Below are 20810 nucleotides of genomic sequence, written 5' to 3' on the forward strand. Positions count from 1 at the left end.
ATTGGGTTTCGTGTTTCGGGACGACCCCGACTTTTCCCTATAATCGGACGATCTTGCTCGACTCGACTTTTGGAAAAGTCGGGTTTCACGAAACGAAACTCGACCCTAAAAAACCAAAAGTCGCTCAACTCTAATCAGAAATGATGAGCCAGCAATTGAGTGCACTGTCAGTACATATTGTAAGTAGAGTGATCAGAGACCAGCACCATCCCCCAAATGGCCTGAAATACAGTGTCAGAAAACTACTGAGCATCCGTCGGGATTGAAAACCAATGCAGACTCAGTAGAGCAAAGGTCACTGATGACATTCTGTTTCAGGCAGCTAACAGAGGCTGCTTAACTGACTGTAGTCTCTGCCCATGATGATATCTTGTTTGAGTATCCCAGCATGCACTGGAGGTTCTGAAATGACATAACAGTGTACATTTGGTGTGCCCTGTAAATAACTGAACACACAGCCATTAATGTCTAAACCGCTGGCAACCAAAGTGAGTACACCACTAAGGAAAAAAGGCAAAATTGTGCCCAATTAGCCATTTTCCCTCCCCAGTGTTATGTGACTCATTAGTGTTACAGGGTCTCAGGTAAGAATGGGGAGCAGGGGGTGTAAAATTTGGTGTCATTGCTCTTACACTCTGTCATACCAGTCACTGGAAGTTCAGCATGGCTCCTCATGGCAAAGAACTCGGAGCATCTGAAAAAAAGAATTCTTGCTGTACATAAAGATGACAAAAGCTACAAAAAGATTGCCAACACCCTGACACTGAGCTGTAGCACTGTGACCAAGCCCATACAGCAGTATAACAAGTCAGGTTCCACTCAGAACAGGCCTCCCCATGGTCAATCACAGAAGCTGAGTGCATATGCTCAGTGTCATATACAGAGGATGTCTTGTCAGAAAAGACGTATGAGTGCTGCCAGAATTACTGCAGAGGTTACAACGGTGGGGGGTCTGTCTTGCAGTGCTCAGGACCGCTCACTGCATGACATTAGTTTGCATGGCTGTCGTCCCAGAAGGAAGCCTCTTCTAAAGATGATGCAAAAAGAAAGCTGCAAACACTTTGCTGATAACAAGCTGACTAAGGACATTGTGGTGGGACTGGTGGTCGCGTGGTTAATGGGAGGTATATGTCACATGGATGGATGCTCCCTGTGATGCAACCCGGAGTATTTTGTCTATAGTGTACATGAGCAGTAAAGGTGTCATTTAGTGCACTGGGTCCGGATTGCTGGTAGCTATGAGAGATGGGAGGGTCTGGCTACCCATATTGCCTCACCTTTGGGTGAGGGTGCGGACTGTACCCCATTTTGCCTGAAGATATGTGTATGTTCAGGACCTGTGGTGAGGTCCTGACCATGTGACCAGCTCATGTGATCCATACTTCACCTATGGGTGTGGTTACATGGCTATGTAATTGAGGTGTTTAGCATATGTGAGTGAGTGTGAGGGAGTCTGTCAGAGTGTGGACAGACTTCCATGTGTCCAGGTGGGACACTGCAGAGTGGTCTGTGTTCTAAGGAAGGAGAAGCCTTCTTGTGTCTGCGGCTGCAGATAGAGCTCTGCTATGGACATTGCCCTGCCCTGTGTGCACAGGACCTGAGGGAACACAGCCCAGCTAAGGACTGTTTATGTTGCTTTTGACTGCTGTGAAGGCTGGAAACCGTGTTTTGTTACTGTGAGGTTTATGGAGCAAATAAACCGAAAGGAATCGTTTTAACTCTGAATATGCCAGTGTTTACCTTTAAGACCTGCAAAGTGGGTAATCCCCGTCCACTTACATGGTGGAACGCTACAATTGGTGACAGACTGAGGGCAGCGGTTCCAAGAAGCACATGTGGCAGTGCTGGCGACTCTGAGCCAGGAGAGCAAACGGTCTGGAAAATTGTGAGTAATACTGACCGAGGTCAGAGCAAGTGACTGTTTTGATAATTGTGGGATACCTCTGAGGAGAAGAGGCATCCAGGAACCTGTGTGACCGTCACCAACAGGTAACAGACAGGAGTCTGTGGTATGCTGACCAGGGTCAGGGAAAGACTATAAGAGAAGTCGCTATAGGGTGCCTCTGTGGATAAGAGGTTCCCGGGAACCTGTGTTGTCGACACCATCAGGTAACGGACAGGAGTGCGTGTTGTACTGACCAAGGTCAGAGAGAAACTGTGTATGTGGTTTTTTTTTTCCCTTTTTCCTCCTTTTGTCTGTAAGACCTGAAGGTGATTGCTGTGGCTCAGAGGGGTCACGAATAGAGTTGAGCGAAACGGGTCGGTCAATTTCAAAAGTTGCCGACTTTCGCAAAAGTCGGGCTTCATGAAATGAAACCCGACCATAGCGTGAGGTCGGCCACGAGGTCGGCGACCATGGCGCCAAAGTCACGTTTGAAATGATGCTTCAGCGCCCTTTTTCAGCCAATGATGGAGGACGCACACTGTGGGCAACGCGATGACATAGGCAGCGGTCACCGCCATCTTTGAGAAGGGCATGCAAGTGATTGGCTTGCTTTGTGTGGCGTCACAGGGGCTATAAAAGGGTGTGCACGCCGACTGACATTACTTCTGCTGATCTCAGAATAGGGAGAGCTGCTGCTGCTGATGATTCTGTAGGGAGAGCGTTAGGCAGGGAAGAAGAACCAAAAAACTGCATCTGCAGCTAGCTACTTTGCCTGTACAACACACCAGTTAGTGTGCAGTGCAAGGGGAGGCTATATTTTGGTGCATCAGCTCTGTTGGTTATTAGGCTGCCTTATAAGGCTCCCTGATAGCTGAATTGCTGTTTTCACACTGCTGTGCAAACTGCTTTTTTAAAAGCAAAAATACTTTTCATCCCCTTTTTTGCCCAGTTAGCAAGCGTTCATTTTTCCACACTTTTGTGTGTAGCAGTCCTGCTTATTAGGCTGCCTGCTGCCATACTTGGGACTGAGAGCATCATTGTCAGATTGCTAAAATCTCTAGGGAGATTCAAATTCTCCCCAGTCCTATATAGACATTTTATACACCATCCAATTTCAGCCTGTTATATTGAGGTGTAATCTACACTGGGCCTGAGATAATAGTTCAGTGTCCTCAAGTCTGTAGGGAGATTCAAATTCTCCCCAATACTATATACACCTTGTACCTTGTTTTACAGTACCAAATTGCTGGTGGTATTTTGGGTACATTTTCCCAAAAATGAGGAAGTGTGTTGGAAGAGGCCGTGGAAGTGGGCGGGGGTTGCCAGCTGTTAATGATGGTGATGGTGGTGGTGGATCTGCTGGTTGTGGCAAATGCACAATAGCACCTAATGCAGGAGGTGTTGAGAATGCGTCATCATCTGGCTCCACAAGGCCTCGAAGGCTCCCTTTTCTGGGAGTAGGTAAACTGCTTTTAAAGCCGGAGTTTCAGGAACAAGTTTTGGCTTACATTGCTGACACAGCCTCCAGCTCTATCACCTCCTCTTCTGAGCTTTCAAAAAAGAAAAGCACTGAGTCGTCATTGGAGGCTCATGGTCAGGAACCACACCTTTCCTTGTGTCCTTCACCCCTACCAAAAGTAAAGGATGCGGCAGGCCACACTACAGATTACTCCATGGAGCTCTTTTCACATACCATGCCTGGGTTATCAAGTCAAATCATGAATTCCCCAGTCCAAGAAGAATCTGACAGAGCGCACTGATGCACAGCCACTGCTAGATTTATCTGCTGGTACATTCACTCAGAGCACTACATTTTCCTCGCAGTGTACTGAGCCAGAATCTGACCCTGATGAAACTCAGGTGCCCCTTCCCGCATACTATACCACCTTACATGGTGACACAGAGGAAGGTGCACATGACATTGAAGAGGAGGTGATGGATGACCCAGTTGTTGACCCAGATTGGCATCCATTGGGGGAAGAGGGTGCCACTGCCAATAGCTCAGAAGAGGAGGAGGAGCATCCGCAGCAGGCATCGACATCGCAACAGCTGTTATCTGGCAGGCCCGGAGCAGTACAAAAACGGGTTACAAAAACCAAAAGAGTTGCAGGACAGCTAGGCCAGACGGTCAAATTAGCACAGCGTGCAAGGCCTCAAAATGTCTTCCATAGTAGGAAGAACTGCAGTGTGGTACTTTTTTGAACAAAATCCTAATGATCAGGCAAAGGTTATCTGTAAGAAGTGCGCAAAGACCTTTAGCAGAGGGAAAACTCTGAGAAATTTGAAAACCAGTTGCATGCTTAGACATTTAACCACAATGCACTTGCAAGTGTGGACGGACTACCAAACCTCGCGTACCACATGTGCAACTGCTCCCAATGAAGGTAGTCAGCAACACTACATCGTTTCCCCCACTGTAAGCCCACCGGCTAGCACACCACCAGCAGCAAATGTTGAGGTGTCGTCGCAAGGCCAAAGCAGTCAGGGAATCACAATGTTATTGCTACGAAAGACTGAATCTAGGCCATCAGAAAGAACACCAACTCCATCACCATCATCAACCCTCTCTCAGTCTGCCATGTCCACCGCTAGTTCCACTATATGCAGCTCTCAAGTCCAGCTCACCCTACCAGAGACTATGAGTAGGACAAGAAAGTACTCATCCTCTCATCCGTGTACACTGGGTTTGAACGCCCACATTGCAAACTAATCTTGTTAGAGATGATGCCCCACCAGTTGGTTGAAAGCAAAGCTTTCCACGAACTCATGGCCTACGCAGTACCACGCTATGACCTACCCAGTCGGCACTTCTTTTCTCGCAAAGCTGTGAGGTATAGGAAACAGTTGGTTGTAGGCGTTCGACCCTCCTCCTCCTCCTCCTCCACCAGAAGCGAAAGCTCGTCACAGAGCGCAGTCGCACGAGCACTCCATCCGCAGCTGCCAGTGTTGCACACTCGGTGTCCCACTATCGAACAGCTAGTGGTAAGCGTCAGCAGGCTGTGTTGAAGATGATGTGTTTGGGCGACAGACACACCGCGGAGGTACTGGCCGACTACTTGCAGCGACAAACTGAGTCATGGCTGGGCAGTCTACATCTTGAGGCAGGCAAGGTAGTTAGTAATAACGGCCGGAATTTTGTGGCAGCCATAGCCCTTTCAAAACTCCGACACACACCTTGCCTGGGTCACACCTTGAACTTGGTGGTGCAGTGCTTCCTCAATAATTATCCGGCGTTAACAGGCCTGCTCCAGGAGGTCCGAAGACAGTGCTCGCACATCCACTGGTCGCCCGTACACTCCAGTCGTATGCAGAAGCTGCAGCGGTTGCTCCAACTTCCCAAGCACCGCCTAATTATTGACGTTGCAACAAGGTAGAACTCCACCCTGCACATGGTTGAGAGGCTGTGCAAACAGAGGCAGGCTGTAATGCATTTGTGGGAGGATACACGGCCAGGCACTTTGAGGGCAAACATGGAGTTGTCGGGTGTGCAGTGGTCGAAGCTGAAAGACCTCTGTAAAGTCCGTCAGTGTTTTGAGGAATGCACACGACTGGTAAGCGCAGATGATGCCATCATAAGCATGAGCATCCCACTTATGCGTCTGCTCAAGCAAACTTTGACGCACATTAAGGAGCAGGCGTCTGCAGTTGAGGAGGATGAGGAAGAGGAGGAGGGAAGCCTTGATGACAGTCAGCCATTGTCTGCTCCGGGACCTCTCCTGGACGAGGTGGAGGAAGAAGAGGAAGAGGAGGAGGATGATGATGGGGATGATTATTTAGGGGAGGAGGATGCTTCTCGTGGGGCAAGAGAAAATGTTGGCAAGGCAAGGTCTGGTACAGGGTTTGTGCGTGACTGGAGGGATGTGGATTTGCCAGAAAGTGATCCTTCACCCAGCACTCGCAGTGCATCATTGACACCTGGAACATTAGCCCACATGTCAGATTATGCATTGCAGATCCTAAAAAGGGACCCCCGCATTGCCAAAATGATGAACGATGACGACTACTGGTTGGCCAGCATCCTGGATCCACGCTATAAAGGCAAATTCCAAAACATCATGCCACAGGAGAACCTTGACCTAATATTGGCTAACAAACAAGCAACTCTGGTAAACCGTTTGTTTGAGGCATTCCCAGCACACAACAGCCGTGATGGTTCTCCAACGAGCTGTAGGGGGCAACATGGAAGAGGCGTTCGTGGTGCACACATCAGAAATGGTGTTGGAGACAGGGGTTTCATGACCATGTTGTGGACTGATTTTTCAAGTCCCGCTCATACGACTGGTAATACTGCATCGATTGAAAGTGACAGGAGACAGCAGTTGTCAACTATGGTTACAAACTACTTCTCGTCCCATATCGATGTTCTCCCTCACAGGTCATTCCCCTTTGACTATTGGGCCTCTAAACTGGGCGCCTGGCCTGAATTGGCACAATATGCCTTACAGGAGCTCGCTTGCCCTGCTGCTAGTGTGCTATTGGAAAGAGTCTTCAGCGCTGCTGGATCAATCCTGAGAGAAAAAAGGACCCGTCTGTCGACCCAAAATGTTGATGATCTAACCTTCATTAAAATGAACCATGCATGGGTTTCAAAGGATTTTGTCCCACCTTCCCCTGATGACACATAGGTTGCCAGAAAAATGGCTCGCTTTTGTCCTCCCCTTCCTCGGACTTCTCCAATTCCTCCATTTGCAGCTGCTGAATGTCCAACATCAACATATGCCATTTTTTAAACCTCCCTAACTGGGCAGCCTCCCCCCCCCATGGCCGGGGTCACCACCTAGTGCACGCAACCGTGCGAGTGCCATTGCCCTGGACAGGTGAGTGGGCCGACTTTCGGGCGCCGGCACTGGCACAGGGTCCCTCATAGTGCAATCAAGTGTCTCTGACACCGGCGTACTATGAGGGGCCCAGTGCCAGTACCGACGCCCACGAGTGGGCCCCCGTTGCTTGGGCAGGGCCCCAGCATTTGCAATATTTACCTCTCCCTGCTCCTCCGCTGTGTAGTCTGGGCTGTCAAATTCTTCCCTGGGACTACCACTACAAATTTGGTGAACTGATAGATGATGGTTAAGATGTAGCTATGCCCTGTCCTGCTGGCCGGGCTCTAGCTTCAGATGATCAATGGCTTCCATTTGTTATGGACGTCGACTCACAATGAGATGCAATGGTGGTTTATCATCAGCTTTCACAGTTTTCCTACTCACAGACGTGTGACATTCCTGCCCACATTTTTAAATGTGCCCTCTCATGCCAATCCAATAGAATCGCCTACAGCCTGTGGCTTCTGTCTTTTGCACTCCAAAGTTACCTGACAGATCATGATAGGCAGTGAGGACCATGTCTACATCTCTCCCTGTGATCAAAATTTGATGGAGTTGAATAACGGTGATGGGATCAACGGTACTGTGATACAGCAAACCTTTCTTCACAAAGAACTGTTTTCGCTGTCTCCACACACAAAGTAATTGAGGGTCAGCATCGCCTCTGAGAATTCTCCTGGGAGTTTTTCCCGTGATTAGTAATTCCTAAATTTATGCAATCACTCGACTTTATGTCTGTACTTTTATCTTACTGAGACAGAAATATATGAAGATTTAAAAATACCCCAACAGTGTATACTGGTGTACGCTTCAAAAACATTTCCTTTTTTCTACTTTTTAGATTGTTGTCTAATCCATACTGAGGCTGTGAGTGTCTTCGTCGGACTCCGGAAATAAACACGGAGATTTTAAATGTTTAAATTATGCTATATATACCTGTTATCCGGTGATACTGTACCCTTTCTTAACTTTCTGCAATCTTGTCGAATCCACACTGTGCCTGAGACCGTCTGAGTCTGCCTCCTGATTACACATGAGTGGTGTTTGAGTGAAACTGTTGGCCAAGTTCAAATTCTAGCTGCTTTGGGCGGTGTTAGATCCGTTCGTCGAACTACAACACTTTGATTAAAATTCGGCTGTTCGAGTTTCCATTCGAGAACGTTTCGCTAAACAAAAGCGTATTTTTTTTTCACATTAATAATGGTTTTCAATGATAATAGATAGTTTTAGGGCATAGTAGCGGTGTCTGGTAGCCAGCGGTGTAGTACACACGGTGTAGCTCCTTCACAGGTGTGTTTCTAATAATTTTTTACCGCATATTGTCCTGAAAATCCTTTTGGGCCTAGTAACTGTGTCTGCTACTCAGAAGAGGAGCCCACCCGTGAATCGAGCTATGCTGCCTGTTTATGAAAGAACCAGTTTTTGACTGCATTTACAACACTTAATACTTTGTGCCTAGTAACTGTGTATGCTACTCAGCAGAGTTGGCCACCCATGAACCAAGCTATGCCTCCTGTTTATGTAAGAACTGTGTGCTAATCAGCAGAGGAACCCAGCTGTTAAGCAAGCTACAGCACCTGTGGTTTGGACAGTTAATTTTTTCACATTCTTTCTGGAATGCCGTTTAGGCCTAATTCCGGAATTCCGGTTGACCTGCACTTACTGGGAAATGCTTGTTCGCGGGGAAGAATTGTAATCCCAGATCCCCATCACTAATGGGGTTCAGCGTGTTATCCGCACCTGTAAGCGATACACGCTGGTCCTTTCATTGAAGCACGCGTTCAGCCCCGGACATGTAAGGGCATGACAGACCTGTTATTGGCCGATCTCACGTGCCAGAGCCTCGCGTGTCCCTCTAGTAAGCTGGACACGGACCGCGGGGGCATGCCTGAGTCTCGTTCGTTAACGGAATTAAGCTTGCAATCTGTGCAGCTTTTTTGTGGATGGCATGGTTGAGGTTACCCGTGTTGAGTCCAATTAAGCCGCAGGCTCCACTCCTGGTGGTGCCCTTCTGGACATTCCATTAAGGTTCAGCTTTGCAACCATACTGCCCCCGGAAACCAAACACTTTTTTCCTGACAGTGACATTCTGGTCAAAGAGCGCGATGACATCATGTCTGTACGCCCTCTGCCTAAACAGTCCAAGTGCAGAGAGATGGAAGATGGGGACGACGAGGAGTCCAGAGTACAGGGATTCCCTAGCGAGGAGACTTATTTAATTGTTTTAAAGGTTGGGAGCAATTTTTGGGGAGCACGATACTCTGGAGAATGAAATCTGGGGCCCACCATACACTGTAGCATTCCAAAGGTGGACATCAGTCACTGGAGCAGCATTTACAGGGCCCATTATACACTGGAGCATTAGAAATGGGGCCCATTATATATGGAGCATTATTTGGGCCCATAAGACACTGGAGCTTCATCCATGGTGAACAACATATACTGTAGCATTATGTGGAGCTCATCATATACTGTATATTATATGGGACCAATGATTCTGTATGGAGAAATATATGGGCCTCATTACTCATCACTATGCGTTGGCCATAATACTGTATGGAGGAATATACTGTGTTTTTGGCGCTATTGGAGAATTTAAAATGGATATCAGTCATGTGATGTAAAAATTGAAGTATTTTTCATTGTACTGTACTGCTATTTCTCTGCCGTATCAAAGGATCATGAATTGTGTCATGTGTTAAAGGAGCCCAGTGTCACTCTTTGGCCGTGGGCCCATGAAAATCTGGAGCCAGCACTACCCCCCCCCACATCTTTAGCCAAATAACCCCCAGTTTCAATGCCTAACTGTTATTATAAAGTAAATTAAGGTTGACAAGCTTAAGGAATAAGAATTGATGTTTTTGGCATTAAAATGGGCACTCTAGGTGTGTTTCCTGTCCTCCACTCACTGCCGACTTTTCTTCCCCATTGACTTGCATTGGGTTTCGTGATTCAGTCGGCCTTCGACTTTTCACGATAATCAGCCGATTTCGTTCGACCCGACTTTTGAGAAAGTTGGGTTTCATGAAGCCCGACTCGACCCGAAAAAAGGCAAAGTCGCTCATCTCTAGTCACAAAGGTTTTTCCAAGACAACTTGTGGTGGCTCGGTGGGGCCACGAAGGTGCCAAGCTTCTGGCTGTAACTCGGCGGGGTTACGAAGCTTGCGGTGGATCGGCGGGTCCACAAAGTCTGTGGTATCTGGAGCTGCAGTTGCAAGTTGCAGCAAGAGGTTCAGAAGCAGCAGGAGCTGCAGTGGCAGCAGCAGCTTGGGGGCGGCATCCGGAGGTGCCAGTGGTTTGTGACTACAACAAGAGCGGTGACGTATCATAGGAAGACAGTGTGAACCAGGTCACACAAACTCTTAAAGGACCAGTACAAGCCCAGAAAGTTCTAAGTGTACTGTGGTACTGTTGGATCTCTACTTATTCTCAAGGAAATTGGTCTGTAAAAAACTATATGATGGGGAAAGACAGGAGCCCCTCACCAATAGTCAAATGGAGGATGAGGCTCTGTCAGCTCCAGAGGAACTTCTAAGGGAACAAGATATCGGTCCTACAGGTAATTTTCCTCCATCCGTCTTGCCCCGGTCTACTAAGTTCCCCCCTTTGTCCTTATGTCCGGCAGTGGATATATTTACTAGATTGGTTGTCGAAGATTTTAGGAAGATCTCCAGTAAACGAAGATCTGATAATCTGACTGCCAAACAGCGCATTGCACTGAATGAATTACGATCATATCATGATATAGTAATAAAATCAGCGGACAAAGGGGGGAACATAGTAATATGGCCTAGTGCCATGTATGAAAAAGAGGCCATGAGACAGCTGAGGGATGGTAGGACATATCTAAGATTAGATCATTATCCTGTGAAAGCCTTTACTGCAGCTTTGGAGGAGATTCTTTCCACAGCTTTGGATAAGGGGATTATCCCTAAAAAAGTGTATGATGGGCTGGTGACTAAATATCCAAAAATTCCTACTATATATTTTCTCCCTAAAATCCATAAGGATCCTTTGGATCCACCGGGGCGTCCGATCGTGTCAGGGATTGGGGGGCTATGCGAACCGATTTGCAAATTTATTGACTACTATCTTAAACCTCTGGTTGAAGCGTTGCCCTCCTATGCCCGTGACACGATGGACGTCCTGGCCAGTATTGATGGGGTTTTTCTTGAATCGGATATGCTATTAGTCACAGCTGACATTGAGTCTTTATATACTTGCATACACCATCATGATGGTATTGAAGCCTGTCGGTTCTTTTTGAGGGGCAGCAATTGGGATGGCCCTATGTGTGACCTGATTTTGGAGCTGTTGGAGTACATATTGACCCACAATTTTTTTATTTTCAAGGAATTTTTTTATTTACAGCAACGCGGCACTGCAATGGTCGCGGCCTGTGCGCCCTCTTTCGCCGGTCTCTTCCTTGGCTTTTGGGAGAGGGAGGTTTTCGGGGGGGAGGGCGCCCGGGCCGCAGACCATGTGCAGTGCTGGCTTCGGTACATAGATGATGTTTTCATCATTTGGCAGGGGTCTCAACAACAACTCATAAATTTTATGGAGGAATTAAACTCCAACAGGTTCAACATCAAATTGACCTATAATTATAGTCAAACGGAGGTGGATTTCCTGGACATCAAAATAATAGTGGACTCTCAATTACATCTACAGACTGATGTCTACAGGAAGCCCACCTCCATAAATGCACTTTTACATGCGCAGTCTTGTCATCCACACTCAACAATACGGGCCATCCCAATTGGACAATTTTTGCACATGCGCCGTATTTGCTCCTCCGATCACAGATTTGAACAGCAGGCTGAAGATCTCAAAGAAAGGTTCCTCATGAGGGGTTATAGCCATCGGAGTATAAAAAGAGGCTACCATAGAGCCAAAAAATCAGCACGGGCCACCTTATTGAATCCCCCACCTAAAAAAAGGGAATCACGAGACATGGTTAGATTTATTTCTACATTTAATGGGGAGTGGAATACCATGAGACAATGTCTTGATAAACATTGGGACATTTTACAATCTGAACCGAGTTTGAAAGGGGTTCTGTCAAGGCGCCCATTAATGACATATCGCAGGAGCCCCAATTTGGGAGATTTATTAGCACACTCCCACTATGTCCCTCAGAGAAAAAGTTTCTTTGACTCTCGTGGGCCGCCACAGGGATGTTTTCCGTGTGGGCATTGTGTAGCCTGTAGAAATGTCTTGCGGACATCTTCTTTTCAGTCAGCTGATGGAACACGTATCTTTTCCATTCGTCAGTATATTACGTGTAGCACCACACAGGTGGTGTATTATGCCACCTGTGGATGCCATAAGATATACATCGGCTTGACTTCCCGCCTGTTAAAGGTGCGAGTAAGAGAGCACGTTCGAGACATTTTGGCGGCAGTAGATGTACAAGACATTTCTTTACTAAAAACCATTCCCAAACATTATAAACTTCACCATGATTGTGACCCCAAGTCCTTTATGGTGAGAGGTATTCAACACATTCAGACTGGGATGAGGGGTGGCGATATTAAACGCCTCCTTGCCCAGAATGAGTGTAAGTGGATTACCATCCTTGGCACTATGAATCCCCACGGACTCAATGAGTCTTTAGGCTTTGCGTCTTTTTTATGAGACTGTTCCCTCTTTCTGCCTCTCTGCATGCCCAGTACTCCTTCATTTACACATTTTTTGTTTTTAGTTTTTTAATTTTAACATGTTTTTATCTCCCCTTTTTCTTGCCTACAGTCATTTATCTGGTATCTGTGCCATCTGATGTTTGATCTACTATTCCCAGTTGCTTTTTATATGGAATATCTGGATTAAAGAAGAGGATCTCTTTTATTAAAGTGAAGATTGGAGAAGAGGATCTTTCCTTTTTTTCTAACGTGTACATGTTTTGATAGTCATCTATCAGGTATTTGTGCCACTTGATGTTTGATCCAATACTCCTATTTGCTTTTGACATGGAATATTTGGATACAGCGATTGAACATAGATACAAAGAAAAGGATCTCTTTTACTAGTGTGCATACGTTTTGATAGGTGGTTATATCAGCATTTTTATGCTTAGATATATGTATATCTATATTCCTATCATTATTTTTTGTATTTTTGTTTATTTCTTAAAGCATTGGTATATTTATGTTTGTTTCTATTTTTTCTTCTTTTTCTGTGTATAGCTTCAATTTCATGATATATGTAATAGAATCACATTTACAATTTGTAGTTCTTTGCATTTTTTGGCATTATTGTTCTATTGATGTATTCTGGAATTATTATTCTTCAGCATCATGTTTGTCAGTGCGCGGTTTCCCTGCATTTATGTCATTTCCACAGTACCTGTTTCCTCCCCCTTTCTGCTCTATCTGACGTGCCCTGTTGTAGGGTGGCGGCTAGGCGCCAGCCGTCCCCTCCGTGGCGTCACTTCCGGTTTGGGCAGAGAGGGCGGAAGTACAGTCTCCTTTCTACTGCGCAGGTGCAACCTATTTGGTTATGGTTGGACCGTGATACCCACGTGACTCCGGTTATCAGATATTTAACTGGGCTGTGTCATCGCTTTAGCCACGCCCCCCTGAGGAAGCGGTTTTCACTGCGAAATGCGTATTGGGGTTTTCCCTGCACGGCAGCACATTCTCTGGCTGATATGATGGGTAGGACTTGACATTGATTATGTGTATATTGGGCATGTGTGCAATATTCTGGTGGACTGCTTATCTCTTGGTACTATATAGGAGTTTTATACTCCTCTTACAATAATGTCCTAGGACTTCACAGAGATTTTCTTTGCCTTCCACCCCATATACAATTCTTTATGTGCAATGCCTTTATTTTCATGAAGTGTCTATCCACATATACAGTATATTTTCACTGTTTGTCGCCATTGATGCTGCCACACAGGATTTTTCTTGTTCCTGGCTACTTTGATACTTTGCATGTACTTCAATTTTAAAAGTTCCCTTCTGCTCCCATTTTTTGCCTTTCTAATAAAATATGTTTATTTGCATGTAGTTTTGGACTCAGCCTCCTCCATTTTTTTCAGTTTTGTTTGAGTCGTCCTACTCCCTACTTTACTGGGGTTTAATATGTGCACTGGCATAATATGAATAATTATGTTTTCTGAGGGTATCTGTTTTATCTACTGTTGGGGCAGATAGACTGCTGTGTACAGGCCTCTAGAGGGGACATGGGGAAATCCCGAAAAGGGGTGGTGGCCCAAAAAGGGGTGGAGTCCCAGAGGGAGGCGGAGTCCCAAAAGGGGATTGTGGCCTAAAAAGGGGCAGAGATTTCAAAAGGGGCGGCACTGGTTACCTCAGTGGACATGTCTGGGGAACATCAGTGTTTATGTCTTACCTATTCTGAGTGCGGTATAGACTTTCCAACTGATGACAAGCCACAGGTGTGTACCGTGATGCTACAGTGGGAAGGAGTCGCTGGACTCAAAGAGTCAGGTGACTCTGACAGGAACTCCTCGTTTTCTGTCTGACCGAGAAAAAGGTCAAGGTTCGCTGCAAACATGGGGTCACTGTGGACTATACTGTGGACAGAGTAATGATTGAGGGGTCCAAAAGCATTGCGTGCCAAGGTGGCAGTACACCACCAAACTTAGTGTATCCCTTTGAGAGGAGCCGGGACTTTGTCTTGTTTGACGATGCATGGGAAGTTGATGAAGTGTGGGGTGGCTCAAAGGAGGAGGTAGCACCACCGAAGGTAGATAGTTCAATGTTCCGGGTGACTGAGAGAAAGTGTGGGTCTGAGCAATTCGGGGATTTGGCTGGGGTGACCAAACGTGTGACCGTGGGAAACGGGGTACCTCCAGGAAAAGGGGTCTGACACCTGTGTGAGTAGGGATTTGCTGTTCCAGGATGACAGGGTGAGTGGGGGTGACTCCAATTCAGACTGTGACTCGAACACAAGGGAAAGAGAGTGTAGTAAGGAGGTCACTTTGTCTTGGACAAACTCCAGCACAGAGGGAGTTAGTGATGACCTGGAATTAAAACAGACCTGTAGTAGGCTCGCTGAGACCATAGAGGATGCAGGAACAGGGATCTCTGAAGAGGCAGAGTGTAGGTGGGCAAGAGAGCCCATGTGAAAGTCTAATTAAAGAGCTGATGGTGCGACACGTGCTGGCCAAAAGAGAGCAGGACCGTGCGGTAGAGCTGCTTAAAGAGACGAGAAAGGGTCCTGAGACAAGTGACTGAGCACATAGTGGATGAGTTGGAGAAGGAAGTCTCTGAGCTCAGAGGTCACCTGTCAGCATGTAAAACCATGAACAAGACCCTGTTGGAAGATATAGAAGTGCTCAGAGAGACCCAAGAGAAGCATCAACAGGAGATTCTCCGGAGAGAGGATGAGCATCGCTGCTTGGCAGAGGAGCGAGATGGAGTTCTTCAAGAGCTCAAGATAAAGGAGACTAAGGCCCAGCTCCAGAAATCCACGGATGACCAGGAAATCAAACTGTTGCGCTCACCCGAGCTGATCACAATGAAGGAGAGTGAGCTGGAGAGGCTGACCAAAGAAGGGGCCTCCACGGAGGAAGAAATCCAGCTGGGGAAGTGCCACGCAAATGGCCATACAAGGGATGCCGATGTCTTGGAAAACTGCGCTGACGCTCAGGACGAGGAGGTCCAAGAGTATGTCCAAGAAGGGGAGACTTTTGAAGTGTATAATGGAGGTACCCGAAGACATGTGAGAAGCATGTGCCATTGAGGATGTGCATGAGGCCTTTAGGAAGGCTATAGAAGCATGTAGTGTGATCTGGGCACCAGAGATGAAGCAGTTTGTCATACTGTCAACTAAGGAAGTCACAAGGAAGTGGGTTGCTATCCTGAGGGATATGCATCTACAATGCCTCCGCACAAAGCAGATGATCCTGTTGAAGAAAAAAGAAGCCGCTCGATGTCTAGAGTGTGCGAGGAAAGTTCAAAGTGAGCGGGGCATTGCAGAAGACATCATTCAAGTGCCCGGAGGTCTGGTGAGGAAAGTCATCGGAAGGTTTGGGAAAGTGATGCAGGAGATGGTGAACAGGTCTGGCGTGATGAGAGTGAGGATTCCGTCTGATGACGAAGCCCAGGACATGGGTGAAGATGGGATGGTTCCATTCCTCGTTGTCGGGTCCATGGAGAGCCTTGGGAATATCCGGATGCTCCTGGAGTATCGCGTGTCATACCTGAAAGAAGTAGAGCAGCTAAGACTTGAGAGGGAGCAGATCAACAGAGAGCTGCAGGAAATGGAAAGAAGATGGCCGCCACCTTCAAATCGCGGTATAGAAAGGCGAAGAGGTTCGCTTAAGACTGGAAGTCCTCAAGCTGGAGATAAGAGAGTACATAGAGATAAATGGAAGGCCTGCTCTCGGGACAATATAGACCTTAGGAGAAATGGCCAGCAGAGAGATGATAGTAGGTGGCCTGATGGAAGAGGAAGTAGTGATGCCTCATTTAGCTGAGAGCTGAGTGACCTAGGCGGGAGACCCTGTAGAAGACGTGGTGACAAAGAGTCAGTCCAGGCAAGAGGTAAGGGGGCAAGGGAGTCGCAACACCATACTGACCGCCGGGGATGCGGGTGGTCTGACATGGGCCCATCTTTATCAAAGAATGAGACAGAGTTGGATAATGGACGCCTACTGAAGGGTTCAGTAGCAGGGCCTGACTTTGATAGACGATTTGACTGGCAGAGAGGACCGATAAGGATCTCTGGTCGAGTAATAGAAAGTGCCAAGCCCCACGGCTTTAGGCAGAGGGGGGGAATATGTGGTGTGACGGGTGGTCGCATGGTTAATGGGAGGTATATGTCACATGGATGGATGCTCCCTGTGATGCAACCCGGAGTATTTTGCCTATAGTGAACATGAGCACTAAAGGTGTCATTTAGTGCACTGGGTCCGGGTTGCGGCTAGCTATGAGAGATGGGAGGGTCTGGCTACCCATATTGCCTCACCTTTGGGTGAGGGTGCGGACTGTACCCCATTTTGCCTGAAGATATGTGTATGTTCAGGACCTGTGGTGAGGTCCTGACCATGTGACCAGCTCATGTGATCCATACCTCACCTATGGGTGTGGTTACACGGCTATGTAATTGAGGTGTTTAGCACATGTGAGTGAGTGTGAGGGAGTCTGTCAAGAGTGTGGACAGACTTCCATGTGTCCAGGTGGGACACTACAGAGTGGTCTGTGTTCTAAGGAAGGAGAAGCCTTCCTGTGTCTGCGGCTGCAGATAGAGCTCTGCTATGGACATTGCCCTGCCCTGTGTGCACAGGACCTGAGGGAACACAGCCCAGCTAAGGACTGTTTATGTTGCTTTTGACTGCTGTGAAGGCTGGAAACCGTATTTTGTTACTGTGAGGTTTATGGAGCAAATAAACCGAAAGGAATCGTTTTAACTCTGAATATGCCAGTGTTTACCTTTAAGACCTGCAAAATGGGTAATCCCTATCCACTCACATGGTGGAACGCTACAACATGGATTACTGGAACCATGTCCTGTGGTCTGATGAGACCAAGATAAACTTATTGGTTCAGATGGTGTCAAGAGTGTGCAGCGGCAGCCAGGTGGGAAGTGCAAAGAGCAAAGTGTATCCTGCCTACAGTCAAGCATGATGGTGGGAATGTCATGATTTGGGGCTGCCTGAGTGCTGCCAGCTGCCAGCTACAGTTCATTGAGGGAACCATGAATGCCAACATGTACTGTGACATACTGAAGCAGAGCATGATCTTCTCCCTTCAGAAAGGCAATACTACAACATGATAACAACCCCAAACACACCTCCAAGATGAGCACTGCTTTGCTAAAGAAACTGAGGGTAAAGATGTTGGACTGGCCAAGCATGTCTCCAGACCTAAACCCTATTGAGCATCTGTGGTGCATCATCAAACAGAAGGTGGAGGAGCACAAGATCTCCAACATCTACCATCTCCATGATGGCATCATGGAGGAGTGGAAGAGGATCCCAGTGCCAACCTGTAAAGTTCTAATGACCTCCACGCCCAGGAGAGTTAAGGCAGTGCTTGAAAATATTCACAGTTTGGGCACAATTTGGCCATTTTCCCTTAGGGGTGTACTCCCTTTCATTGCCAGCATTTTAGACATTTATTGCTGTGTGTAGAATTAATTAGAGGGCACCGAATGCACGCTGCTATACAAGCTGTACACTGACTACTGTACATTGTATCAAAGTGTCAGATCTTCAGTGTTGTTCCATGAAAAAATGCAATAAAATATTTACAAAAATATGAGGGGTGTACTCACTTTTGTGATATACTGTATATACATGTAAAACTTGCCCTGTAAGTCTTTTTCTTTACCTGCAGGTCAGAACGAGATACTCCAGAAAGCTGCAGTGGCTCGCAATGCTCGGACAGAAAGCGCTCCTTCTCCTGGGCCCGCTCTTCTTCCTCATGTTCCATCTCATTCTTAGCAATCTGCAGCATCAGACTCTAAAGCAAATAATTGTGACAGTCCAAAAATAATATTACCAGCACAAGTCACACACCGGACTGGATAAATGCAAATTTACAGGAAGCATTTTGTTAAAGGAAGATCTAAAATCCATTTCAACTCCATTTGCTGTTGCTATTTACTGTTATCAGCCAATGAGAGGAGAGGCTGAGCACACATAGGGTGTACTCACTTATCTCCAGGTCTGAGAATCTCCAGATACAATTCAATACACATGTGTTAATGACATTAAATGCTGTCGAGTTGACTGTAGATTTAGTGCTTATATACAGAGTTCTTTTTTTTAATAATTTGAGCAAAAATTTAAGAAACTTTGCAAATTACTGTATTAGGGATAATTACTGTATTAGGGATTTTAGTGCCTATATACCAACTATTTTAGTGCCTATTTACCAAGTTTCAGCTGGGATTTTAGTGCCTATTTACCAACTTTCAGCTGCATTGATACCAGAACATAGTCATCTGGAGTACAGATGATGGCAGTGGTAGAGGTTGAGACAGGCATTTTCACTGCCATCATCTGTACTCCAAATTTGTAAATTCTGATATTAATGTAGCTGAATTCAAATCGACTGGAAAAGAAAAGGTTTGGAAGCAACTTACTGTATATACAGTTTTATTAAAAGGGATGAAAAACAATTCACTTAATAAAGTGATTCGCAAAGTTTCATAATTTTTCATGCTGGAGAAAAATATTAAAAAAAATAATAGTTTAATTATTGTCGAAATGTCCTGTACTTGTTTTTATTTTTTGAAACCACCCAAATTAATTGATAATAGTTTACATTTTTCATGACCTTGCCGCTATTGACACCCTCAGGTAAGTGTTATCTATGGCAGGGTTCCCCAACTCCAGTCCTCAAGGCTCACCAACAGATCATGTTTTCAGGATTTCCTTAGTATTGCTCAGGTGATAATTGCTTCACCTGTGCAATACAAAGGAAATCCTGAAAACATGATCTGTTGGTGGGCCTTGAGGACTGGAGTTGGGGAACCCTGATCTATGGAACAAGTATTGAATTTCTCTACAACGCCACCACAGGATAAATGAAGCATTACACAGTTCCTATTTAAATCAATAGGCCTTCTTTGAATAGCATGGATATGACATGTCTTCCGGAGAGAAAGAGACACTCTTCTCAGTGACCTCTGGAGAATAGATGAAGGATTGCTACATAACAAAAGTCATAAAAATTGAAACAAGTCCTGGATCCTGGTCAAAAATCTAGCATTTACTCTCATTATATATTTATATTATTACCTTCAGTTGCAGTTTCCGAGATGCCGAAATCTTTGGTTTTCGCTGAGAAAAAAAAAAGTCGTATTACTTTGTTTACCTAAAACTGTCATTAAATTTCACAATATCAACTGCAACCATTAGTAAACAGATCTTAGACCTGATGAGGCTGGTGTACTACCTTTTGGAAATAAGTGTAAGTAGCTGTATAATTCTGTTTTAGAGCTCCAACTGGGCTTATTATCATTATTAAAAATTTTAGCTTAACTGACACATACAATATAAAATGCATATTGAAACAGAATAAAACTTCTTTCATCCTTCTTTACCTTGGCGTATGGTTCGGTGGCATAGGAGCGATAGTTTGCTGATGACTTTCTTCGGAGTGGTGGTGGTGCTACAACGGGAGGAGGAGGTGGTGCAGGTTTTGGTGGCTCTGGCACAGGTTCGTCTTCCTCCTCTTCTTCCTCAACATACTCCTCTTCTTCATACTGTTTGTAATAAAGCATTATTGTTCTGGATATAACGTATTTTATCAGTAGGATATATCGTATCTGGTACCTAACTTTTGGCAAAATTCATGATGCCTGTGGCTACTACTAGAGGAAGTCTACTGAGAACGTATTTATGTAACCCAATCATAAATCTTCAGAGTTCCTAAACTTGTACTGGTGGTATCTGAAGGCAATGAAATCTCATTATATAAATATCATATCATAAATAATGTAATCTGAGAGCAGCATGATGTAGGGACTGAGACTCTGATTCCGGTGATGGCTTAGTAAGCTGTATTTTGCTGTTTCAACACAATCAGTGTTTTGTCACCAGGAGATTATCACTACAGGACTAGTTGTCTCGTGTCACTTGGTCCAGCCAAACACCCACCACTGATTGGCAGCTTTCTTTATACTCTATATAAAGTTGCCAATCAGTGGTGTGGGCGGGGTTATACTGAGCTTAGCATTCCGAGCTTTGCTAACTCTGCCGCAGAAAAAACAGGTATTATATCTAGTAAACTAAGTGAAACATTGCTGGAATCAGAGTCTCTGTTCCTACATCATGCTGCTGTCGGATTACATAACAAAAGCTACTGAAAGATTACCTTTAAAGAAGAACCTGATTGATTTCATATTTAAAATTCTCTTTTGTTCCTTCATTTTGAATTTTAAAAATTGATAAAAATAAATTATCATCACTTCTAATTTTGAAAGTTTTCATTGCAGCAGTTTTTCAACCCCTGACCACAACTTTTGCCCAGAACTATATATTCCCAGCATATAAGTGAAGCATCTGAATGTGTCATCTCTGAGCAATGTCTTCAGTGACTCATACGGGCAGAAGCCTCCATACGTTATTTTACATCTTGCTGAACTAGTGAAATGTCACCTTGGATCGAAAGTAAGAATCATTT

At 45.7% G+C, this 20810-nt stretch overlaps 1 protein-coding gene across 2 annotated transcripts in view; it reads right to left on the reverse strand.

Moving 5' to 3' along the window:
• The window catches only part of TNNI3 (troponin I3, cardiac type), a 64760-nt gene extending 44851 nt beyond the window's left edge, over positions 1-19909 (reverse strand). For both annotated transcript variants that reach the window (XM_073571077.1, XM_073571076.1), the window contains exons 1-3: positions 19729-19909; positions 19424-19465; positions 18009-18140 (exon numbers count right to left, since the gene is read on the reverse strand). In XM_073571077.1, the coding sequence (XP_073427178.1) occupies positions 18009-18140; positions 19424-19465; positions 19729-19908 (354 nt within the window). In that variant the 5' untranslated portion in view covers position 19909. The remainder of the gene's footprint in view (positions 1-18008; positions 18141-19423; positions 19466-19728) is intronic.
• Between the last annotated feature and the right edge of the window lie 901 nt (positions 19910-20810).

This window comes from Dendrobates tinctorius, unplaced genomic scaffold (assembly GCF_039654945.1).
Source record: "Dendrobates tinctorius isolate UK_male_01 unplaced genomic scaffold, ASM3965494v1 ptg000028l, whole genome shotgun sequence".
NCBI classification, from domain to species: Eukaryota; Metazoa; Chordata; class Amphibia; order Anura; family Dendrobatidae; genus Dendrobates; species Dendrobates tinctorius.